The sequence below is a fragment of the Hyperolius riggenbachi genome, chromosome 3 (assembly GCF_040937935.1).
Source record: "Hyperolius riggenbachi isolate aHypRig1 chromosome 3, aHypRig1.pri, whole genome shotgun sequence".
Classification (NCBI taxonomy): Eukaryota; Metazoa; Chordata; class Amphibia; order Anura; family Hyperoliidae; genus Hyperolius; species Hyperolius riggenbachi.
In genome coordinates this window covers 504,818,557-504,845,658 of record NC_090648.1, presented here as the reverse complement: position 1 = coordinate 504,845,658, position 27,102 = coordinate 504,818,557, and the positions used below count along the sequence as shown (strand labels likewise).

The window sequence follows — 27,102 nt, the reverse complement described above, 5'->3', positions numbered from 1 at the left end:
ACCCCTCTTCAGTTGTCCTTTAAGACTCACAAGAGGAGTTTTCATAAAACATTGACTACCTGTGGGGCTTCAAGGTCTGTTGAGCGCCACACTAGGCCGGCATCCAGCACACACGCCGCATGCCAGAAAGCAGGGTCACCTCAGAGTAATGACAGAAAGGAGCAAACAAAAGATACGCTGAGGCAACAGCAAACAATGCTACCTGTGCGAGGGCTACCGGAGGGTGTACACAAACAACAAGGCGTTCAGGCAATGTGTCACCAGTCACTGCAGTGTCATAGGGATGCAAAACACAACAAGCGCAGGCCTCAGAGGGCAGCCCGTCACAACGCAGTCTCCCAGGATCCAGCATACTTCAGAACAAAAGCATGCTGGCTGCAAGTCAGAGGCCAGGCAAGTCCAATCCTGAAACAAGCTTCACTCTACCTTAAGGCTAGTTACACACCAGGACGTTGCGTTTAGGGGACGTTATAGGGCACATAACGTGCCCCTAACGCAATGCCTGGTGCTCTCTGGTGTGGACGTCGGAGTGAGCCGCGTTGTGCAGCTCACTCTGGCGTCCGTGATGCGTACTCTTGGACGCATGCGGCATCACGTGGTCCCGCCCGGCCAATCGCCGCACAGAGCGACCACTCCAGGAAGTAAACACTGCACGTCACTGAGTGCAGTGAATATTAATTAGACATGTGTCCGGCGGCTCTCCCCTCCTCCCCAACATGACTGAGCATGTGCAAACAGTCTAACGCGGCTATAACGTACTGCATGCAGCACTCAACGGATGTGCTGCGTTACAATGTAACGCGACGTGGGCAGTGTGAACAGCCCACTTGTGTTACATTGCTGTGCGTTGGGGGAGCATTACAGGCTGCACTAACATCCCTGTGTGCAAGAAGCCTAAAGGAAACAGGCAAAAATGTTAAAATCGGCTTTACTCACCTGGGGCTTTCTCCAGCCCCTTGTAGCAGACTGTCCCACGCCGACCGCTCCGCTCTCCCAGGCTCCCTGCACGGTGCAGAGGCAGACCTCGAGGTCGTTCTTACTGCGTCTGCGTGAAGCTCCGCTGTAAGTCATGGCCACGTGGCCCGCGGCGTACTGCGCAGGCTACAGAACTACTGCGCAGTACGCAAAGGACCACGTGACCATGATTGACAGTGGCGTTTCGCGCAGCCGCAGTAAGGAAGACCTCGAGGTCAGCCTGTGCACTGTGCGGGGAGCCCGGGACGGCGGCGGAGCGGTCAGCGTGGGACAGTCAGCTGCGAGGGGCTGGAGAAAGCCCCAGGTGATTAAAGCAGATTTTTTTGCCTGATGTTTCCTTTAAAAAGGACACCCGAGGCAAAAATAAACCAATTTAATAAATGATTGCATCTATCTTCCTTCTCCTAAAAATGACTTTTTAAGATATTCCATAGTTTTATTATATGTTTAAATCTACTTTTTAAGTTAATTGTTTTATTGTTTTTACTCAATGACACATTCGTTGAAGTATACCAGAGCTAAAATTTATGAACTCTTTTCCCTTTTTATCTCTTTCCTGCTCTCAGAAGCAATTTTCTGCTATGAAAGTGTTTTATAGTTGGAATTTTTTATCAGTAAGGGTCACACTGTAGTCACTTCCTGTCTGAGTCAGGACTGAGTCAGCCACTTACATACCTGATATTTAACTCTTTCAGGCAGAGAAAGAAAAAAGGAACACAGCCTAGCTATTTGTGGTCTAGGCACTGTACATACACGTCTATCTCATCATGTCACATCACCTCGGGTATCCTTTAAGGTGACCACTAATGATACAATTTGCCGAACGATCGATTACAAACAATTCTTTGTATAAACGATCGTAAATGAACGATAAAGACCACCCGATCAGATTGTCCATTAGTGGTCCCAACGATCATTGACAAATACTTTCCAGATGGTTATCCCAGCAATGTTTCTGGGCTATGGAGAAAGGTTGGAAAATACCCGAGACCTTCCAGCTGTGAGGCGAGAGCATTCATCACTTAGCGGCTTGTCCTGAACATTTCAGAGGAAAAAAAAAAAAAAAAAAAAAAGTCAAGGAAAAACAACTTTCTGCCGAGCGCAGGAGTACGATTTCCACGCTGCGCATGCGAGTCCACCTCAGTGTCCTCGTCATTTTACACAGTTCCAGGCCGGAGGACAAGCCTGTTAATTAGTAACACAGGAAAAGGGAGCATGTTGTAGATTTCACACACGATTCAGAAATGACTGGAAAACAGTGACGACAGCAGCCCTTACAGAAGCGTATTATGCTGGCCATACACATGCAGATGTAATAAAGGACTGATCACTGAGGAGGCTGGAAGGTGTAATGGTTAAGGGCTCTGCCTCTGACATGGCAGACCAGGGTTCGAATCTCGGCTGCCTGATCAGTAAGCCAGCACCTATTCAGTAGGAGACCTTAGGCAAGTCTCCCTAACACTGCTACTGCCTATAGAGCGCGTCCTAGTGGCTGCAGCTCTGGCTCTTTGAGACCGTCAGGAGAAAAGCGCGATATAAATGTTATTTGTCTTGTCTATCACTTACCGACTTACCCCCAATGGACATTAGATCAGGTCTCGCTCTCAGATCTCCACCCCGGCTGCATGCTTTGCACTGGTAGCTGCAGCACTGTTAGGATCAGATCTCAGGCTCGGTTCACACTTGTTTTAAAAATGTATCCATGGCTCAGTTTTTTTGGGCCTGGACAAAAACCAAAGTACGGATACAAATGTTAAAAATAGCGTCCGTCTTCACCCACTTCAAAAACAGGTCCGTGGGCGATCCAGGGGGATCAGCTTTAAAAAAAAAAAAAAAAAACAACAACAACTGTGGGGGGGGGTTCGGACCCTCCCTCATCTGGGTCCCCGCTTCCCCTCCAGCTACTTTCTTTTAAAATCAATCCTACAGCAAGCAGGGAACTCACTCACTTCCTCGCGTTCCACTGCTCGCCGTGTCACTTCCTGCAATTCCGCCCTCTGTACTTCAGAGGGGGCCGCCATGCTGGAGGGGGTAGCAGCGGGCACAGCGGCGGTGGTTACGTTGCTTGTCCCGATAACGCTTGCCGTTACTGCCGCGCGCCGAACGGACCACAACGGCCGGACATCTTGCAGCCTGAACGATACACGCAACCAATTTCAGCTCGAAATTGGTCGCATCATTGATCAGGCATGGTGTTGATGGCACAGATTTTCATCCGATTCGATAATTATGTAATCGGATGGTCGATTAGCAGCTAAGTCGATACATCTATGGCAACCTTTCTGGAGTGATTCAACAAACTGTATTATAAAAGCTAAAAACACTGCAGAGAGCAGACTGAGAAAATGCTGATTTTAATAAAGCGACCATCGCGCAGCCTCCTGTTCACCGTCTACCCACTAAACGAAGTATCTCCAGGTGTGGTTATTTCAGAAGCAGACGCTCCCCGCCCACCTCCCTGGTGAGATCCAATGACGGTGGCTGGCGGACAGGAATCATGGGTGACAACAGTGCGAGTACAGCAGCCTGCCCCCTTCATAGTGACTTCACAGAGGGTGTAATGCTGATGTCATGTTAGCACAGGGCGGAGCTATACCCAGAGTGAGCACAGCAGCCTGACTCCCTTAAAGTATAACTGTCGGGCATAAAATCGGTTGTTTATTTTTATCTGGTAAACAAGTAATAAGGATGCTAACCAGGCAATCCAAAAGTTAAAATCTCTATAACTTTTCTTGTTGATAAATCATTCCCCAGTTTCCCTGACTTATTTGGTACACACAAAATTTGGTACACAAAAAGGAAGTTGCAGGGCATGCTGGGTTGTCCTTTTTTGCTGCTCTACTTCCCCTCAGACTGAACAGATGCAGCCTGATTGGCTGAAGCCTCTTTCCCTCCTGTTTTCTCCTCCCACACCTCTGTTCCTCTCTGATTGGCCAATATTTCTCATGTTGAGACAATGCACTTTCTATAGTGAAGGGCGGGCAAATCAGGCAGAGGAGAGTAAGGGAGGAAATGACATCAGGTTTGGCTTCAAAATAGCCACAGTTAAAATGGGAAATGCTAAGAAGGATTTTCTCTTTTTTTGTACTGTAGAAAAATCACTAAAATCAAAATGTGGACAGTGCAATACATATGTTATGTAAGTAAAGCAAGTATTTATCTACTTATATATGTGGGGTTACCTCTTTAGTACTTCACAGGGGGGGGGGGGATGCGGATGTCATGTTAACACAGGGCGGGGCTATGCCCAGTGAGCGCAGCAGCCCGACTCCCTTAATAGTGACTTCACAGAGAGGAAACCGCTGATGTCATGTTAGCACAGGGCGGGGCCATGCGAGTGAATCGCGCCATTATTTATTCCGCTTGATAAAAGCATTCCACAGTAAGGATTATCTGAATTCAATTACAGCCACACAAAGATCATTTTCAGTAAAAAAAAAAAAAAAATAATAAAAAAACCGCTTAGTAATGCTGGCCGTGCACATGAGACAAACAGCGAACGAGGAAGCCTCTTTTATATGTAGATCTGCTTTTGAATCTCAGCTCTTCCTGTTCAGTAAGCCGGTGTCTATTCAGTAAGGAGTCCTCGGGCAAGACTCCCTAACACTGCTACTGCCTATAGAGTGCGCGCCCTAGTGGCTGCAGCTCTGGCGCTTTGAGTCCGCCAGGAGAAAAGCGTGATGTTATTTGTCTCGTTACACTAGACGGGATCTGCAATCACCTTTCCGATTGTACGCAAACCGCAAGGGCATTGTCAAATTAATCAAAATCACGAGAACTCTTTTATCCTACCGCGATCTGATCACAAACGTCCTGCTTGATGCATTTCTCCTGGATTCCCGGCGTGCAGAGAAAACAAAAATAGCACCGCAAAATCGCAAACAATCGCAGTGCGTCTGTAGTATGAATGATCCCTCTGTTACCGTCGCACACAGTGATCATTGCAGCGGACCTGAACTCAGAACATCCTCTCTGCTCTAAATGATAAGAAACAGCATAATAGCAAAAAAAACAACTTACAGCTGATACAAATCCTGTAATAAATCTGACGTGTGTCCACTTCCTGCTTTCACAGAAGCAGATATATTAACATCCTGTGTTTACCATTTAGCTGCTCTGCCGAGGCAGCCAGCTGACACAGCTGAGAGGTTTATTTATGTATTTAAGTATGTATACAGCGCAGCCAAATTACGCAGCGCTGTACAGAGTATATTGTCTGGTCACCGATTATCACTCAGAGGGGCTTCACAATCTAGTCCCTACCATAGTCATACGCCTATGTATGTATCTGTAGTGCATGTATTGCTGTCTAGGGCCAATTTTAGGGAGATGCCAATTAACGTAGCTGTATTATTTTGGCATGTGGGTGGAAAATGGAGTGCCTGGAGGAAACCCACACAGAAACGGGAAGAACGTACAAACTCCTTGCAGATGTTGACCTGGATAGGATTCGAACCGGGGACCCAGCGCTGCAAGGCGAGAGCGCTAACTGCTACGCCACCGTGCTGCCCATATCAAATTACAGTGATGATTAGTCACAGAGAAGGGGGAATTAGACAGGCTCTTCTCTCTAAATACACACAGGATGCATTTCTCAATGGTTTTCTTCTGTCCTGTGCAAGAGTTCAAGTCCACTTAAATAGATGGCAAGAGCATGAGTGCTGTACAAAAGCATTGATGGGCTATAGGCAATCAGCATATGCTGTTGTAAGGAAAGACGAGGAGGGATGAAGGGCAACAAATGAGTGAATGGCATTCTACAGAACGGGCGACAAAAGATACAACGCATTCATCATCGACCTGTCTGAGCTGATCACCACAAATCATTGTGTTGTACAAATGATAAAGCTGCTAACAGTTTGTCCTGATTGCATCATCGTCACGCAGAAATCGTACTACGTCTGTGTGGCCTCTGTACGTGGCAGCGCACGCATCGGGTGCCTTTCATCATAGCAAGCCTGCACATCCGTCCCGTGGGCTGCGTTTCCACTACTTGCCGCGCGTAATACGAGATGCGCGGCGGGGCACTTCCTGTTCTGCGAGTATGCAGCCGGAAGCCGTGCCTTGCCCGGCTATGGGATTCGCTGCCACTTCCGCAGGAAAAATGCTGCAATTTTGGTCAAATCGCTATGGCAAGCGATTCAGACATTATCCCCTAATATTGAAGTAGGTCAGGTCATCTCAATTGATAATCAAGTATTTTCAATTATGTGCGAGATCGACCTTTCATCAATTTTTTTTTTCAAACACATGAGCTTTAAGCAATCAGATTTATCTGATCAGAATCAGATTTATTTTAAGCGTTCATGACGACAGGGTTGTTGTATGAATCGATTCGGACATACATGATCAAAAACAGAAACCGATCGATTAAAGGGCAGAAATCGACCATAGTGCATTTCCCCCCCTCCCAAAAAAAAATAATAAAAAAAAATAAACCAATTGGTTGATTGATTCATTTTGAATCAATTCAAATAATCGTTTAATCGATTGATTGTACTGTAAACAAACAGTGTATGGTCTGCATAACTGATAACTAATTATAGGCTATGAAACACACACACACACACACACACACACACACACACACACCTCGTCTGAGGGAATTGATCCCTCAGGCGAGAGTTTGGGTCCAATTACCTACAGACAAGTAAACTATCACGTACCTAAAGCCGCATCTACACGCGTAGATGCGGCTCCGATCCTCATCAATCGAGCCGCTCGATTGATAAGATCCGACTGGACGGATCTTGCTTCCGCCGATTCCCTGCTCGTTCCCGGCGAGGGGACAATGGCAGGGCATCGAGCGGAAGATAAGCGGCGCCGGCGGGGAATCGAATCCTGGGCACGCGCGGGGACGCGAAAGAGGCGATCCGGCGGCTAATTGAGTGTAGATGCAGCTTTAAACAACAAAAACTGTAATCTTAGATTTTTAACTTTTAAACACAAAATACAACTACGGGAATCGAGGAAATTCCAATTTAGGATTCAGACTGCATAGATACAATCTAGTTTCTTGTCAGGTTTGCTTTATGTGTGGTCACAGAGGGTCAGAAGACCTATAAACACTAAACCACTGGTATACTTATAGGCAACATTGTAAGATCATCTAATGCCCAATACACACGATGAGATTTTCTGGCAGATTTCTTGCCAGATCGATTTCCAGCATGTCCAATCTAATTTCCCATCGATTTTCCATAGCAGTGAACAGGAAAACGATCAGAAATCGGACATGCTGGAAATAGATCTGGCAAGAAATGCTAGAAAACCTCATCATGTGTATTAGGCATAATAGGAAAGTCCATATCCCTCATACGAGACACAAGCGGGTTCATTGTGTCTTCTGTGAATATATATGTCATCATTCAGTTCTGATTTAACCCTCTTCTATCAGGTCCGTAGCAGCCGTCAGCGAGATTTAGCAGCCACAAACGCAATCGCCTGCAGCTTGGACAGCGCGTAACTGAGTCAGCTGATTTGCTAGTATAGCTGTCCTGTCATCCTGACATGGCTGTGCGCATTGTGAGTCTGCTGTTTTCTGCTTGTCCGGCAGAACCGGCCAGGAAATATGCACAACAGGCCTGAGAAATAGCACGCTACGTGCACAATGCCAGCAGCTGTTCTCCTGCAACTCCCAGAATTCCTGTCTGCTGACGTAGGTGCCGGGAATTCTGGGAAACACAGCATGTGACGTTCAGCCAGGTGGCGGAGGCATGGCCGGACACTGATAAGGCATTACCAGATATCTTCAGTCACCCACAACTGCACGGGTTCAAAATGCCTAAAAAGGCCAACCACAGGCTAGTGACATGCTTTCTGCAGCCACAAGCAGTTCTCCAGCCTTGACAGATCACTTTAAGCTTAAAGGCCAACTGCAATGAGAGGGATATGGAGGCTACCGTAATTTATTTCCTGCTAAACAATGCCAGTTGCCTGGCTGTCCTGTTGATCACCTGGCAAGATTAGTTGCATGCTTGTTACTGGTGTGATTCATAGCAGGGCTGCCAGGCAACTGGTATTGTTAAAAAGGCGATAAATATGACCTTTATAATCAGCTCTTATGTCAGATACTTCAACTTTTTTGTTGTGTAGTGTGAGGTGTCCTTAAAAGTTTTGAAATAACATACTGAAGCCACATTACAGTGTTCTCCTCAGGCTCTTTTAGCCGTGTGCTTCACCCGGCTAGTTTTGGTGAGCACCCGGCTATCATCAGCTCACCTCCTCCTCTGCTGTAACCAGAGTTGCACACAGAAGCACTGGCACTGCATTCTCTCATCTCGCCCCATCCGGCTACTAATTCATGCCACCCAGCTGGAAAATATTTCTGGGGAGAACGTTGCATGAACATTACTAAAGGTCCTAGACAAATAAACAGGTAAAGGGCAACTGAAATATGAAGGATATGGAGGCTGCCATATTTATTTCCTTTCAAAAAACGCACATTGCCAGGCTACCCTGCTGATCCTCTGCCTCTAATACTTTTAGCCATACACCCAAGATCAGTAGGACAGCCAAGCAACTGGTATGGTTTAAAAGGAAATAAATGTGTCAGCCTCTGTATCCCTCACCTCAGGTGCCCTTTAAAGGGACTCCGAGGGTCATGGGTATGCCTAGAGACTCTGACCAATACTGCAAAGTACTTAAAGATGCATACCATTCTGTAGCTTGTGCTCTCCTCTTTCATTTGATGCCTGAATCGCTTCTACATCAAATAGTTTTCGTTCCATTTCAATTTAAAAATCGCGGCTGCCATCTTGGCTATGTTATAACTTCCGGGTCACCCCTGTCTTCTCTGTTAGAGAAGTGCATCACTGAATGAAGCAGGAAAAGGAAGTGACACGCATGGCCATTGCAAGAGGCTCCTCCAGAGGGGTCATAGCACGACTTTGTTGCAAGTAGTCTGGCTTAAAGGAGAACTATAGTGAGAGGGATATGGAGGCTTCCATATTGATTTCCCTTTAAACAATACCAGTTGCCTGGCAGCGCTGCTCATCCTCTGCCTCTAATACTTTTAGCCATAGCCCCTGAACAAGCATGCAGCAGATCAGGTGTTTCTGACAGATCTGACAGGATTAGCTGCATGCTTGTTTCTGGTGCGATTCAGACACTACTGCATTCAAATAGCTCAGTAGGGCTGCCGGGCAACTGGTATTACTTAAAAGGAAATATGGCAGCCTCCATATACCTCTCACTACAGTTCTCCTTTAAAGGCATGCCCATGAGAGGGGCTCGGAGTCCCTTTAAAGCGGACCTGAACTCAGAACTTCCTCTCTGCTGTAAAAGATAAGCAACAGCATAACAACCTTTACAGAAAAACATTTCTTTGTTACAGCTATACAAATCCTGCAATAAACCTGCAGTGTCTCTACTTTCTGCTTTCATGGATGCAGACATAGGGTTAACATCCTGTGTTTACAAATAATTAGCTGCTCTTCCAAGGTGGCTAGCTGACAGCTGAGAGATCAAATTACAATTTGAGATAAGTCACAGATGAGGGGGAATTAGACAGGCTAAACTCTGTAAATACAAACAAGATATATCAGCTTTCCTTCTGTCCTGTGCAATAATACAGGAGCCCTTTAAGATTTATTATTCATACAAGAATTTGGAGGCTCACGTTATGGTTAAGAAACCCGCGACTGGGAAAGCAAGTGCCACAGCATTTTACAAGCGACAGCATGTGAATGTTTAAATAACAGCGTTTGCTCAGCGTCACATTTACCGTGTACTGATAAAGTACCGCAAGCACCGCGCCAGGGCGACTCCCACCTTCAAAACACTCCGAATTTTTTTTGTGTTTGTTACCGGCTTTGCTTATGCGCCTGCATTGTGCTGGTCACCGATAACCACAACACACACATCTGTTCTGCCCAGGCTTTTTTAGCCGGGTGCTCCACCCAGCTAGTTTTTGTGAGCACCCGGCTGTCATCTGCTCATCTCTTCCTCTGCTGTAAGCAGAGTTGCTCACAGAGGCACCGGCCCTGCATTCTCTCATATTACCCCACCCGACTACTTTTTCATGCCACCCGGCTGGGAATAAATTCTGGGGAGAACACTAGACACGCCAGTGGTGGGCTGACCACGTTTACGCACTGCCGAAGGCACGCCACGGAGCAGCATGCAGAGGGAGGTGTAATCAGGAGAACAAGAGGCTCAGCAACCCATTGGGGGGACACCATAGACAAGCCAGATTCTAGGCATAGGCGGGACTCACTGGCCGCCTAGACCGAGGACCGTATAAGCACGTGTACAAGGATATTAGCATGGTAAATGACAGACTCAAATCTACAGTATCTTTCACAACGGAGGGTCAACCATACGCTTGTCGTAGAGTTCATCCTCTTATCTGCCGGCCACCGACTGCCTTCCTGCTGCAATTTATTGCAGCCAAACAGCAGCACATGTAACCCCATCGGTATCAGGATTTAAAGTGGACCTGAACTCTTGCACAGGACAGAAGGAAGCAGAGAAATGCAAATCCACCAATGTAGCAAAAAAGAAGAAGGAGGTGCACAAGGTCCCTGTAATGGGTTACTCCGGAGTGCTCAAAGCCCAACAAAACAGTTCCACCAAGCCAGTATTGTATAGATACAAGCGGCTGGGCACATCCAGTAAAAAACAAACTTTATTTGTATCCAGTTAAAATGTGTACATCCACAGCAGCAATGCAGCAGGAGAGAGAGGGGTTAGCATGGAAAGAGGTCCTCTTTCCATGCTAACCCCTCTCTCTCCTGCTGCATTGCTGCTGTGGATGTACACATTTTAACTGGATACAAAAAGTTTGTTTTTTACTGGATGTGCCCAGCCGCTTGTATCTATACAATACAAGCAGAGAAATGCACCCTGTATGTATTTAGACAGTTTAGCCTGTCTAATTCCCCCTCATCTGGGAGTAATCACAACTGTAACTTAATCTCTCAGCTGTGTTAGCTCAGGAATTTCCTCTCCCACAGCAGAGCAGCTAATATGTAAACACAGGCTGTTAACCCTACGTCTGCTTCCGTGAAAGCAGGAAGTAGACACTGCACATTTATTGCAGGATTTGGATCAGTTGTAACAAAGAAATGGTTTTCTTTAAAAGCTATGATGATGTTGCAGATCTTTAAGAGCAGAGAGGATGTTCTGAGTTCAGGTCTGTTTTGAGAAGTGCATAGAACGATTCTTAGGCTCCCTGCATACGATTCCGATTTTTAATCGGTTTTTACATCAGATTCCGATTTTTAATCATTACTGCATGCTGCGTTATTTCCTGTTTTTCTGTTGATTTCATTCAGGGAAAATCGGAATCGGAAAACAGATTTGCAGTGTGCAGGGAGCCTTAGAGGGTATCCGAGCTAAGCTGAAATAAAAAGTAAAGTTAGATACTCAACTATGGAGAGAGAAGGCTCCGGATCCCACAGGATCTTCCCAGTCCTCTCCGAGTCCCTTCGTTCTCCTCATTGTTTTGCAATGGCAAAATGAATCCCGATCGGACATGTCGGATTGAAAAGAATCAACGAATTTAACAAAAAAATTGTATGGTGTAGATGGGGCTTAATGCTGGGCAAACACGGGTCGATCCGGCGGCCGATTAGCCACCGGATCGATTCCCGCTCGTCCCCGACGGTGCTTCTTATCTTCCGCTCAATTCGCCGGTATTGTCCGCCCACGGGTATCGAGCGCGGAATCGATCCCCGCGGTGATCGGAGACGTCGGATATTATCAATCGAGCCATCAGCGGCTCGATTGATAAGCCTGCGTCGAGCCGCGTATGCCCAGCATAAGAGCTGGTATAGACCATGCAATTTTCCTATCAGATCAATGGGAAATTTTCCATTGTTTGATCTGCTCCTGATCAGGAAAGAGATTGATTTTGAGACCAGTACTGCACATAATCCATAAGGTTCTTGGTCGCACGTACTGGAAGCGTTCTAAAAAACAAAGCTTCCATTCGATCGGACTGGTCTATACCAGGCATAGCTTTGTTTCAAAAAGTCTAGCCCAAAAGGTTTTTTTTTTGTTTTTTTACTAAATATGAAGCAAGGGGAGGTTAGAAGTTGTCAGAATTACCTATACTGCTGTCTGTGTTCCGATCTGAGGCATTTTCCTAACCTGAAAACAAGAATCTTTTTACCAGAGCTGCCGAGAGCAATAAAAGTATCAGTCTCTACCTACAAGAGAAAGCATCATGCAGGGAAACTCCTCATAAAACTACCATAAACACAGATCTCCACCAACAAGTCTTGCTGAACTTCACAGATCTTAAAAATACTTCCCATTTTAACCTGTAGCCCGGTAAAAATTTAAAAAGACAAAAACTGACAAAGCTGAATCCTCATTTCTTTGCACCTACAGCAACAGTAACTTGCAGCACAGACTCTCAGGAAACTCCAAACTTCCAGTTCAGAGCAAGAGCCCTGGTTACTCAGTCATCACCTACACTAATCCATTGCATAGTAGCACACTGTAACTATAGTTCTTTTAGAAACACTGTGGAAAAGCTGTTCTAAACAAATACAAAATGTACTATTAAGCCTTGCTGTGTAAAGAGTTGAGCTGCTGCATGAAACTCAATTTTAAACGACAACTGAAGTAAGAAGGATATGGTGGCTGCCATATTTATTTCCTGTTAAACAATACCAGTTCCCTGGCAGCCCTGCTGATCTATTTGGCTGTAGTAGTGCCTGAATCACACCAGAAACAGGCATGCAGCTAATCTTGTCAGATCTGACAACAATGTTAGAAACAGCTGATCTGATGCATGCTTGTTCAGGGGCTATGGCTGAAAGTATTAGAGGCAGAGGATCAGCAGGACAGCCAGGCAACATGTATTGCTTAAAAGGAAATATGGCAGCCTCCATATCCCTCTCACTCTAAATACTGTTGTCCTCCATTGTGGCCTATATATAGCATTCTCCACTCCTAATGTGCCAAATGACATTTGCAAATAATAAATCAGGCTGATAGACTTTAACTTAAGCCTCGTCTACACAAGGCGATCCGGCGGCTCGATTAGCCGCCGGATCGCCTCTTCCGCGTTCCCGCCGCGTCCCCGCTCGTGCGTCGGATTCGATCCCCCGCTCGTCCCCGCCGGTGCCGCTTATCTTCCGCTCGTTTCCCTGCCAATGTCCCCTCGTGGGGAACGAGCAGGGAATCGGCTGCAGCAAAATCGGACCTGTTGGATGTTATCAATAGAGCCGCATCAGCGGCTCGATTGATAAGTACTATCGGCACGTGTAGACGAGGCTTAAGGTCTATTGCCACAAAAGTGCTCATCGTAAAGAATGCACACTTAATAAATCGCCAATCCATTATAAGAATCACTGATGACTCAAATGATCGGAACTTTAACAGATCTGAAATCTGTGACATTTCCACTAAAAATAAGTAGAAAACGTCCCCACAGGTGAACGGCTTTATAAATCGCTATAATTATGAGCAAAGAGGTGCTGGTTTCAGTAATGATGCACACTTTGTTGCAAACGGCAAGCAGCCCAGCGCCAGAGAGCGATTCCCACCAGCAGCTCAGCGCCGGAGCCATGCCCACCAGCAGCCCAGCGCCGGAGCCATGCCCACCAGCAGCCCAGCGCCAGAGCCATGCCCACCAGCAGCCCAGCGCCAGAGCCATGCCCACCAGCAGCCCAGCACCAGAGCCATGCCCACCAGCAGCCCAGCGCCAGAGCCATGCCCACCAGCAGCCCAGCGCCGGAGCCATGCCCACCAGCAGCCCAGCGCCGGAGCCATGCCCACCAGCAGCCCAGCGCCGGAGCCATGCCCACCAGCAGCCCAGCGCCGGAGCCATGCCCACCAGCAGCCCAGCGCCGGAGCCATGCCCACCAGCAGCCCAGCGCCGGAGCCATGCCCACCAGCAGCCCAGCGCCGGAGCCATGCCCACCAGCAGCCCAGCGCCGGAGCCATGCCCACCAGCAGCCCAGCACCAGAGCCATGCCCACCAGCAGCCCAGCACCGGAGCCATGCCCACCAGCAGCCCAGCACCGGAGCCATGCCCACCAGCAGCCCAGCACCGGAGCCATGCCCACCAGCAGCCCAGCACCGGAGCCATGCCCACCAGCAGCCCAGCACCGGAGCCATGCCCACCAGCAGCCCAGCACCGGAGCCATGCCCACCAGCAGCCCAGCACCGGAGCCATGCCCACCAGCAGCCAAGCACCGGAGCCATTCCCACCAGCAGCCCAGCACCGGAGCCATTCCCACCAGCAGCCCAGCACCGGAGCCAATGCCCACCAGCAGCCCAGCACCGGAGCCATGCCCACCAGCAGCTCAGCACCGGAGCCATGCCCACCAGCAGCTCAGCACCGGAGCCATGCCCACCAGCAGCTCAGCACCGGAGCCATGCCCACCAGCAGCTCAGCACCGGAGCCATGCCCACCAGCAGCTCAGCACCGGAGCCATGCCCACCAGCAGCTCAGCACCGGAGCCATGCCCACCAGCAGCTCAGCACCGGAGCCATGCCCACCAGCAGCTCAGCACCGGAGCCATGCCCACCAGCAGCTCAGCACCGGAGCCATGCCCACCAGCAGCTCAGCACCGGAGCCATGCCCACCAGCAGCTCAGCACCGGAGCCATGCCCACCAGCAGCTCAGCACCGGAGCCATGCCCACCAGCAGCTCAGCACCGGAGCCATGCCCACCAGCAGCTCAGCACCGGAGCCATGCCCACCAGCAGCTCAGCACCGGAGCCATGCCCACCAGCAGCTCAGCACCGGAGCCATGCCCACCAGCAGCTCAGCACCGGAGCCATGCCCACCAGCAGCTCAGCACCGGAGCCATGCCCACCAGCAGCTCAGCACCGGAGCCATGCCCACCAGCAGCTCAGCACCGGAGCCATGCCCACCAGCAGCTCAGCACCGGAGCCATGCCCACCAGCAGCTCAGCACCGGAGCCATGCCCACCAGCAGCTCAGCACCGGAGCCATGCCCACCAGCAGCTCAGCACCGGAGCCATGCCCACCAGCAGCTCAGCACCGGAGCCATGCCCACCAGCAGCTCAGCACCGGAGCCATGCCCACCAGCAGCTCAGCACCGGAGCCATGCCCACCAGCAGCTCAGCACCGGAGCCATGCCCACCAGCAGCTCAGCACTGGCAGATTTCACAGACCAATCCCAAGATGCATCTCAAACCGAAAGTGTCATCAACTCAGAGAATCAAGCTTTGCACTGAGCATTACTTATTTATAACCAGTCCCTATGTATGTATGTATGTATGTATGTATGTATGTATGTATGTATGTATGTATTCCGAGGCATCTTTAGGTCACACTGCGGAACGCCAAACAGCATACTGGGACATCCGTAGCGACGCTTACATTCACACTAAAGATTATCCTGAGGGATTTTCTCAGGAGATTACAAATGAACATGTGCAGAACAGCACCTGGCCATACACTAATAGATGTCCACCAGATTCAACCATCGGATAGATCCCTCTCTGAGCGATATCTGATCGAGTGGAACCGATTACTGCCACACTGTACACAGATTATAGCATGAAAGGTATTGAAAAATCTGCCTGCCGGGTAACCCCCCCCCCCCCCAATCTATGTGTGCCACAGAGTGGTGGCTACTGAGAATACTCACCTATCCATCCGCCATAGAATTCAGGCACTCCGACAGCAATAGAGAAAGACACAGGAGGAGCGCACCAGCAGACAGGTGAGGGCGGGCTTCGCTGTAAGACCTCAGCCACACTATACCAGATCCACACTATAAGTGCTTTTGTGAGCGCTTGTGTTTGATTAGGGCTTGTAAAAAAAAAAAAAAAAAAAGCTCCCATTCACTTTTAAAATTGCGGTAAAAATTGCCACAATCGTGAAAAACCTACGCGTTGATTTTCACCGCAATTTTAATTAAAGTGAATGGGAGCGATTTTTTAACAAGCGCTCAGCAAGCTCTAATCCAGGGGTCAGGAACCTTTTTGGCTGGGAGAGCCATAAAACACCGCATACTTTAAAATGTATTTCCGTGAGAGCCATACAATACGTTTCAAACTGGCACAGTGCGCATGCGCAGCAGAGGGCTCGCGTCCCTATTGCCATGGTGATGTGTATGCAGTTGATCCTCTGGGCAGCGGAAGTGTCAGACACGTCTTCAGCTTCTCTTGGGTTTCAGCAACATCAGCAATTTCCCCGAGAGTCAGACAGGAGAAATACCGACTAACAGCTTGTACAATCAGCTAGCTGACATGCGAGTCGATTCATTTTGTAGGACGAGATCCCCGCACTTTGGCCCAATAGGCTGCCTGTGAAGTGGCCGGCAGCCTATTGAGCCAATCAAGGCGCAGGGATCTCATCCTACAGTCACAGGACCTGACAGGATCCAGGGTGGGACAATTGGAGCGGCCATTAGTTTTGGAGGGAGTGCAAGTAAGTTAGTAGTGCCTACTTTGAACATCTGACTTGCGCTGTCACGCTTGCGTTGCTTGAGCAGTGTACCTTAGTGAGAGCCGCGCACGCAGGCGCAGTACGAATCCTGTGCCGTAGGGGACCCCGGGCCACCACCGGAGAGCGGAGCTGTGGCGAGGGCACAGAACGGCTGGAGGAAGCCCCAGGTAAGTGGATTTTCTTATTTTTAAATTGCTCGAATGTGTCCTTTAAAGGAGCCTCCATAGCGCTCTCTTTACAGACAAGATCATATCCTCTGCACAGCGCTGCAGATGATGTCAGCGCTACATTAACACCAAATAATAATGTATTAATTTGATTGAAAGCCACATGTCAGTGTACAGAGCAATGCTTCCCCCCCTGCACACCATCCTGCAGCACATGGTGCCCGGCCGCCTCCCCGCTCCTCCGGGCCGCCTTTATATCAGCTCGGGAGACCCCACGTGACCCGCCATCCGATCACACACGTGCGCGGCCGCTCGGGCCTGCGGGACAGACCCACGTTGCCTGTCTGCAGGGAGCATGCTGGGTAAGCTGGGGGTGGGCGGGGCCAGTGGAACGTCGGAACGCCGCGAGCTCTCTGGGATGGAACGCTCGCTGGGCTCGCGCCTGGCATTAACCCCTCCGGTGCCGGAAGGCGCGACTTCCAGCATGCCTGGCTCCGCCCACCCGCCCAGACTGCAGAGTCATCATCATCATAGGGAGAGATCAGCCCCTCCTGTGTCACCCGCCTGGAGGGAGGGGGAAATCAGGGCAGGTGACCTCACCCTGCACCCCTCATCCTGGCATACAGGACCACTTCCCCCATACATACAGGTCCCCCCTCCCTCATCCTGCACCCCCATACAGGTCCCCCTCATTCTGCACCCCCCATACATACAGGTCCCCCCTCCCTCACCCTGCACCACCATACAGGTCCCCCTCATCCTGAACCCCCCCATACATACAGGTCCCCCTCACCCTGCACCCCTCATACTGGCATACAGGACCCTCCTTACCCTGCACCCCTCATACTGGCATACAGGACCCCCTTACCCTGCACCCGGCATACAGGACCCTCCTTACCCTGCACCCCTCATACTGGCACACAGGACCCCCTTACCCTGCACCCCTCATACTGGCATACAGGACCCCCTTACCCTGCACCCCTCATACTGGCATACAGGTCCCCCTCACCCTGCACCCCTCATACTGGCACACAGGACCTTCCTTACCCTGCACCCCTCATACTGGCACACAGGATCCCCCCTTACCCTGCCTCCCATACTGGCATATAGGACCCTCTCACCCCCGCCCCCCCCATACTGGCATATAGGACCCTCTCACCCCGACCCCCCCATACTGGCATATAGGACCCTCTCACCCTGCCCCTCCCCATACTGGCGCCCAGGACCCCCCTTACCCCCATACTGGCATAAAGGCCCCCTAAGCGCCGCCACCTCATCGTGCACCCCTCATACTGGCATACAAGACCCCCTCTGTACTGTCACCTCATCGTGCACCCCCTCATACTGGCACTTAGGACCCCTTTTGCATCCTGCACCCCTCATACTGGCATACAGGACCTCCCATATCCTTTAACCCCCCAAATGTTTTATGTGCCGCCGCCCCCCCCCCCCACCCGCAGCCATGTAAGGCACCAATGCGGACATATGGTAGCCATTCAGGTACAGCATGACAGGTTGAATATAACTGCACAGGCACATAAAACATATGGGGGGGGGGGGGGGGGGGGGGCGGTAGGTAGGGGGAGAGTGGCATCAGGAATCCGATTACTGAAAAAATATCGTGCTGAAATCGATTGGGAATAAGCCTGCGGTTTATGGGCAGCTGACAGATCTCTGTTCGGTCAGACTGAGATCTGTCGCTTGGTTGAATCTGCCCATCGCTAGAAGCATGGGTACCTCTGAGGTGTCCATTAAAGGTACGATCCCAAAGCCGATCGCTCAGAAATGACTGCTTGCGCCCATTATCGTCCGAAATCCCTCTAGCCGATTGGCTCAGATTAATGCAATCGATCCCTTTTTGAAACGATTCCACTGACTTGATGGAATCGGTTAGCAGGAATTTGGCCGTTAATCGGGACGACTAATCGTTTAATGTCACGATTGAAACCAATCGATTGGTTGCAGGATTGGGCATTGTAGCCTGGTACACACCATGCAATTTTTAGATCCTACTCGAGCGAGTGATTACCTCAATACTTAGATCGGAGATCGATTGGATATAGAAGAAAGCTAGCATACACACATTCTTTTAGAATTCCCATAATTTTCCCCAATTGTATATCGATATAGATTTACAAGTATGTCTGATCCACTTATTGTTAAAGAACAATTTTGAGCTTGGTAATTGGCAAATCAGTAAGCTGTATATTCGTTTTGTTTTTTTGCCCAATCCAATATTTTTCTTTATTGGAAACAGGATCTAAAGTGAAACTTGCATTGTGTGTATCGGCTCAAAAGGTGCCCACTAGCTATGCAATCTTGAATGTACAATATTACCACTACTAAGCAGGGCTGTGGAGTCGGTACAAAAATCTTCCGACTCCAACTCCTCAGTTTCTGAAACCACGACACCAACTCCGACTCCGGTAACCCAAAATTGCTCCGACTCCTCCTCCTTATGCTGTATACACACCATGCGTTTCCGCGCCGAATGCGTCCGTCGATACGCGTCGATTTGATTATTTCCGAACGAATTTCGATGATTTTTAGGTCGATTGCCATGTAAAGTATGGCAAATCAACCTAACGATCCATCGAAGCTTGAATCGGACGTTGGAAATAATCGAATCGACGCGTATCGACGGACGCATCGAACGCGGAAACGCATGGTGTGTATCTAGCATTAGTCTAATACTTAACAGGACTGTGGATTTTGTACAAAAATCACGCGACTCCGACTCCAGACTCCTCAGTTTCTGAAACCATGACTCCAACTCCGGGTGCCCAAAATTGCCCCGACTCCGACTCCACAGCCCTGCTACTAAGTGTTCTAAAGGCGGCCATACACTGGTCGATTTGCCATCAGATCGACCAACAGATAGATCCCACTCTGATCAGAGAGGGATTGTATGGCTGCCCTTACTGCAAACATTGTGAATCGTTTTCAGCATGAAATCGATTCCCCATCTGTGGAGCTACTGCCGCGTCGTCCCCCCCCCCCCCCCCCTTGCATACATTACCTGATCAGACCGGCGCGAGTCCCCCGGTCTCCGCTGTCTTCTTCCCCGCTCTGGGCTCCAGCTTCACTGTACTTCCTGTCCGGGGGCGCTCTACTGTTTAAACTTCCTGTCGGGACAGGAAGTAGTGAAGCCTGCCGGAGCCCAGCGGAGGAGCAGCGGGGATACTCGCCGGCCGGAACAGGAAATGTATTGCCGCTAGCGTCGCTCGTCGGACATTCGAAAGCCGCTATCGACGCACTCCCGACCCATCGACGATCGAGGTAAATCTTCCGCACGGACAGATCAACGGGAACGATCGATTTCGGACGGAAAACGATCGTTCGGTCAGCGTTTGCGCAACGATTTCACAGCAGATTCTATCACAGTGATCAAATCTGCTGTCTGTCAGTGGGAAAATGGTTAAGTGTATGGGCCCCTTAAAGGGATACCTAAAGTATATTCACTCCGTTTACTCTTCTACTACATCAATTTGGTAAGATTACCTTCCCTGGCGGTAGGATCATTTCCAGATTTTAGGGTCTGATTTAGTGCAATTGTTTCACACGCTTTTAGACCCTAAAGCTCATAACGCCAGCTAGATCTGTGGGAGCCCTGCACATTACACATTTCCTATGGATCCAGCTCGGGGTTACCTCTCTGAGATGTGGATTTTCGGCCCGAGCCTGACTCGGGATTACCGCTAAGGAAGTTAAACAAACAATCAAAAGGGTACCATTAGTGGGCACCTGAGACGAAAAAGGTTTAGCATTTATGCTTACCCGAGGTTTCCTTCAGCCTCCTGGAGGCCGTTGGCATCCTCGCCATCCTCCCTGGCCACTCCATTCGTCCACTGGCTGGCCCGGTCTCTTACTTCAGTCGGACAATTGGAGCAGCCTGGAAGCCAACGGCCTCCAGGAGGCAGAAGGAAGCCCAGGTAAGTATAAATGCTTAGGGCCCATTTCACACTAGCAATCGCAGAATGCTAGCGCTTAGCGCAGGAGACTTTACCGCAATTAGCAGTAAAATCACTGTACACTCTCACGATTCCTGAGCGATTGCGAACAGCGCTTTTTTAAAGGACATCCGAGGTGAAAATATACTGATGAGAAAAACAATTGCATCGATCCTCCTTCACCTACGACTATTTTAGATATCCCACAGTTTTATTTTATATTTAAAGAGGAGCTGTCAGCCATACTATCTCAGGGAAAAAAAAAATACAGGAGTAGATAAATACTTGCTCTACTTAACAGATGTATTGCGCTTTCTACATTAGGATTTCTGTGAATTTTATAAAGGAAAAGTAGAGAACCCTATTCTAGACAGTTTCTATATTTACTGTGGCTATTTTGAAGCCAGTCGTGATGCAATATCCGCCCTTAGTCTCCTCTGCCTGATTTGCCCGCCCTTCACTATAGAAAGTGCATTGTGTCAGCATGAGAAATATTGGCCAATCAGAGAGGAACAGAGGTGTGGGAGGGGAAAACAGTAGGGAAAGAGGCTTCAGCCAATCAGGCTGCATTAGTTATGTCTGAGGGGAAGTAAGGAAGCAAAAAAAGGACAACCCAGCATGCCCTGCAACTTCTCTTTTGTGTACCAAATAAGAGTCAAACTGGGGAATGATAATTTATTAAGAAGAAAAGCAATTGTGATTTTAACTTTTGGGTTGCCTGGTTAGCATCCTTACTTGTTTACCAGATACAAATAAACTATTGATTTTTGATTTTACGCCCGACAGTTACTCTTTAAATCTAGAATCTAGTTAAGTGTTTACTGTCATTGTCTCTGCTCAATGACACCTTCATTGAAGTATGCCAGAGCTCCAATCTATGAATTATTGACCCTTTTTATCTCTTTCCTGCTCTCAGAAGCTATTTACTGACAGGGAAGTATTTTATGGGTGTAATTACTTATCAGGGAGGGTCCATGCTATAGTCTGACCCAGACAGATATGTCACTTGCATACCTGATGTTTAACTCTTTCAGGTAGAGAGAAAAAAAAAAAAAGGGAACACAGCCTAGTTATTTGTGTGCTTGGCACCATACATACACACGTCGTCAATCGCATCATGTCACCTCGGTTGTCCTTTAAGTACTGTATCGTGATCGCTCTAGAATCGCGGCAAAATGCTACATGTTTTGCGATTGCCGCTAATCGCCTGCAATCGACGGCAGTGAGATCGCTGCCATTAAGGGCCCTTTTCCACTAGCGGCGATTGCGATGCTGAATCGCAAATCGCTAGCGATTTTTAAATCACTACGGTTTGCCAAATAGCATAGGAATCGCGGTAGGTAATTTCCACTACCGCGATTCATATTTTACTTGATCTCGCGGCAGAGAGATTTTTGCCGCGATCTTGTTATGCAGTGCATTGCATAGCAAAATAGCAATCGCCAGGAAAATGTTGTACTTTGCTGAATCGCAATCGCTAGCGTTTAGCGCGAACGCTAGCGATTGGTAGTGGAAAAAGGCTCTTAGTTTGCAATGCGCTAGCGCTTTGGCGTTTAGCAGGATTCACTCACTAATCGCCCAAGTGAGAACAGGCCCTGAGACAGCTTGACAGACTAATGCTGGGCACACTGAGATTTTCTGGCAGATTTACTGTCAGATCAATTACTTCCAACATGTCCAATCTGATTTCCGATCGGTTTCTGATAGAAGTGAATGGAAAACAGTCAAAAACCGATCGGTCAGGTAAGTAGGACATTTCCAACCATCACCAAAAACCAGGGTCAATACACACATCTAATGCAAGTCCATGGCATCGCATAGATGTATGCATTGTTTTAATAAATAGTAATAGTTAATAAATAGTCTAGAAAGCTTTAAAGAGGACCTGTAGTGAAAATAACATCATAAAATTGCTTATTTTTTTTTACAATATTCATATAACCCCCCTCCCCCCCCCGACCCCCCTACAGTATCCCTTTAAGTATTAGACTAAGGAGTCGGAGTCGAGGAGTCAGAGCCATTTTGGGTACGCGGAGTCGGAGTTTCATAAACCGAGGAGTCGGAAGATTTTTGTACTGACTCCCCAGCCCTGGAAAAGGCTACCATTTACCTGAGCTTATGAAAACTGAGTAGCGTCTATTGCCCCGATATTGATGACTTGCATGAATTACTATCTTGCATCATTGTTAATTGGATTTCCGCAAAAATCTCACTGAAATTTTGTCCAGCTTTTGTACCAATAAAAGCAGTACAAGTCTATGCAGCCATTGCTCCAACCCACGTGTGATCGCCAAAAGAAAGTATCATCCTGATCAATAGATTAAATAGCAATTTTAAAGGACAACTGAAGTGAGTGATATATGGAGGCTGCCATGTTTATTTCTTTTTAAACAATACCTGTTGCCTATTTGGCTGCAGTAGTGCCCGAATCATACCAGAAACAAGCATGCAATCAGATCTGACAATGTAAGAGACACCTGATCTGCTGCATGCTTGTTCAGGGTGTATGGCTAAAATTATTAGGGCTGGTTCAGATAAAGTGAATGGGAGCGTACTGAACCAGCTTTTGAAGGCTTCCATGAAAGCCTGGCGGTAGATCGCGGTGCCGAGTCTCGTCTCAAATGCAACGTGTTGCTTTTAGAGACGTTAACCAATGTAGGGACCCTAACCGCTAGCCTTGAAGGCTTCCTAAAGGCCTTCAAAAGCTAGCGTTTAAATGCTAGGCAGAGGATCAGCAGGGCAGCCAGGCAACTGGTATTGTTTAAAAGGAAATAAATATGGCAGCCTCCATATACCTCTCACTTCAGTTGTCCTTTAAGAATATTAGGTTTTTGTTTAATTTTGATTTGTTATCAAATCAAACATTTTCGTGTTAAATATCTTACAGCGCCTTCCTAAGAAAGTGGACATAAGTTAATCGTCATTTATATAGCGCTGGACTCTTCCGCAGCACTGTACGGCGCATACTGTCTTGCCAATTAACTGTCCCTCAGAGGGGCTCACAATCTAATCCCTGCCATAGTCCTATGTCTGTATGCATCATAGTCTAGGGAAAATTTAGGGGCCAACCAATTAACTTTTCTGAATGTTTTTCTGATGGTCAAAATAATAGAATCTAGGCACTATAAAATTTATAAACAACGTTTTGACAGATTATTGTTCAGGAATACGAGTTGATCAAAATGATTATGTTCTAAGGTTACATTTACATCGGTGCTTTGCGGCAGAACAGACACTTTAGCGAGGCTTGCCGCACGGTAATACACCACCTGCGACATTCACAATGCGGCAGGTGTGCTGCGGTATAACGGCGTGCAGTGCGCGACCGCCAAACGCGCACTTTCCAGTGGACGCTTCGCTGTATCCAACGCAGTGCGCGGATAATAAGTGACGCACGCTTACCCGCTGCTTCTCATAAAAACAACACCGTGACCTTAGCCTTCCAGGTTGCACATTTTTCTTGCAACCAACGCAAACTTGCCCCAATCAATAGCGGTTGCTGCCAATTTGGTTTGTCGAAACTCCAAGCTGTAAACAGCAACAAAATTTACAACCGGAAAACGAGCGTCTCACCAGCGATCACCCCCGTGTATGTTCTTGTTATCGGAGGAAGGGGATTCGCACCGACAGACCGATGACCGCATAGCCTTGTGCGGCATAAAGCGGTAAAACGGTAGCGGTGGGCACTTTGTTTATCTTCCGCTGCAATCTGATTAAAAATGCAAGGCATGAGATCAATCGATATTAAAATAGTGTATTGCAAGCGGGGAGATATCGGTCGTTTCCCAGATCCAGCATGCAATCTCACAGTGTGTGCTCAGTGTAAAACCAGCGACAATACGCCGCCACATTGTAGCAGTACGGACACGCTACACATACAGGCATTCTGATTGGCTGATGATTTTTAACCTACCCATGCATGTTCATGTTACATAATTATTATTTATTAATCACCAACCTATTCCGTGGTGCTGTACAAAGTAATGGGAAACACCAAAAACACTCTTCAGGCTTTAGAAGTGAGGTGTCAAAGCACTCAAACTAGATAGCAGTGCCCCTCCCCCATTTGGTTTAACCTGCTTGGGGGAGGGGACATGGCTCTTTTCATACATTATGTCCTGTTGTAGCAGTGGTGGGAACTGTACATTGGGGGGTGGGGGAAGGGGGCCTCTATTCCCAAACACCCTAGCCTAGGACAAGGGCCCTATAAATTCAGTTTTTGCCACCAGGCCCCAAATCATCTGCTGTCTGTATTACATGTGAATGGCAGAGAGAGACTTCCAGGCCACATGGAACCTGAGACATCAGACACTCCCAGCACCTCCCTCAAACACCCAGTCCAGAGATCAGAGCTAAAAACTGCTGCATCAGACCCAGCGAGCGATCAGAGCAACTTAGCCTGGCCCAAAAACTGCCAGAAACCCATCAACGCCTGCCCTGACCACACACACCTTACAATCCAATCTTATACGTTAAAAAAAAAAAACACACAAGATGTAGTCATGCAAGCTTGCCACACACAGCACAATCTACAAACTACCTTGGCAAAAACTTTGTCATACAATTTTTTCATGCCAATCTTAATCTTACACCCCTTCAGATTTTTGTACAATTAAAAACAAGAACAATGTACCACCTGATACAACAACCAAGGACTTAAAAGCGCAAAAGGGGGTTGCGCATACGCCAAACATCAAATTGCGCTCTGAATACGACAAAAATTGCAACAAGGCTCTTTAGGGTTGTTGGGACCCCCATGGCAGTACAGCGAACGTAGCACAACCAAAAGTTACATGTCAAAAGCAGCATTGGGTCTCAGGCATTGCGTACCTCTGACCGATTTTGTGGCTGTTGCATTTCGAGGGGGGGGGGGGGGAATTCAACAAGACAAGTACAAGGAACCATGACACCAAAGTTGACTGATTGATATAGGCAGCCAATCAGTATCGTCGTTTCATTTCACATATGCGGCGCGAATGGCCAATTTTGTGCAACCAATTAGGTTTCTGCCAATTCGGATTGTGCTCACGCCATACAATTTGATTGTACAATCTATTCCAAGGTTACCGCTTCCACTTAGCAGAACAAGCTTATCGACTCAAAGTCTTCTCCATCTGCTAATCCACTATACAATCAGCGTCACCAAGGACCGCCATTGCCGATCACATAATATCGATCGCAGGTTGATCACAGCGCCTATGAAACTCACACTTTTTTGCCCAATTAGACGTTTTTATCTAATCTACTGTCCGACTGGAGGAAATAATTGTATGGTGTATGGCCAGCTATAGCTCTTCCACTCCATAGATGTAAGATTGTGCAATCAGGTCTGTAGTGTGTGTAGATAAGATTCTCATCAGATCGATCACCAGCACTGCAGGGAGTGAAGCCACCAGCGGTCAGACAGTCGGGGGGGCCCCAGCACTGCCCCATCCCCCCAGAGCTGCACAGGGTGGGGGATTGTATGGTGTATGCCCAGCACTCTATAGCTCTAAGATTGTACAATCAGATCTGTATAGTGTGTAGGCAGATTATCATCAGATCTATCACCAGCACTGCATAGTGTGAAGCCACCGGGGGGGGGGGGGGGGGGGGGTCAGATCACCAGGGGGCCCCAGCACTGTCCCCCCAGAGCTGCATGGGGTGTTGGGATTGTATGGTGTATGGCCAGCACGCTATAGATGTGAGATTGTACAATCAGATCTGTATAGTGTATAGACAGATTATCATCAGATCTATCACCAGCACTGCATAGTGTGAAGCCACCAGGGGTCAGATGACCAGGGGGAGGGGGGCAGCACTGCATGGAGTGAAGCCACCAGGGGTCAGATAGTCGGGGGGCCCCAGCACCCCCCCCCCCCCAGAGCTGCATGGGGTGGTGTAAGGCCAGCTCTCTATAGATGTGAGATTGTACAATCAGATCTGTATAGTGTGTAGGCAGATTGTCATCAGATCGGCCATCAGCACTGCATGGAGTGAAGCCACCAGGGGTCAGACAGTCGGGGGGCCCCAGCACTGCACCCGGGCCCAGAGCTGCACCCACCTGCGGGGATCTGTCCGTTGACTCCGCTGGCCTTGCTCCAGGGGTTCACCTTGGGCGGGGGGGCCTCCATGAAGTCCCGGCGCCCGTCCTCCTCCTCCGGGGTGAGCTGCTCCTGCTTGTCCGCCTCCGGCTGCTGCAGGGCCGGCATAAGCGGAGCCTCCACCTGGGCAGCCATGTGTCCCGCAGCCCGGCCGGATCCCCCCTCTCCACTGGCGGCCTCCCGACGTGACACCGCTACTGCTACTGCCGCCGCCGCTGCTGCTGCAATATGGAAGCCAGGCAAGACCACGCGACGGGGCTGGGCGGGAGCGCGCGGGGAGGCACGCCGACGTGCGCGCCCCCGACGGGGAGGAGATGGAGGCGCGCGCACGGGGCGCGCCGCCGCGGAGACAACATGTGTCCCGCCGCAGGCAGACTTTCTCTCTGAGTTCTGACCGGTGCCCATACCGGTGCCCATACAGGCGATGATGGGCAGATCCGACTAATGGTGGGCATACACGGCATCGAGGGAGGATTATCAATCGAGCCATAATATCCGACATGTCCGATCACCGCGGGGATCGATTCCGCACTTGTTACCCGCGGGC

General features: G+C 48.9%; 1 protein-coding gene across 2 annotated transcripts in view; it reads right to left on the bottom strand.

Moving 5' to 3' along the window:
- LARP1 (La ribonucleoprotein 1, translational regulator) overlaps positions 1–26,808 on the bottom strand; it is a 118,182-nt gene extending 91,374 nt beyond the window's left edge. For both annotated transcript variants that reach the window (XM_068278348.1, XM_068278349.1), the window contains exon 1: positions 26,516–26,808. In XM_068278348.1, the coding sequence (XP_068134449.1) occupies positions 26,516–26,690 (175 nt within the window). In that variant the 5' untranslated portion in view covers positions 26,691–26,808. The remainder of the gene's footprint in view (positions 1–26,515) is intronic.
- Positions 26,809–27,102: the final 294 nt, after the last annotated feature.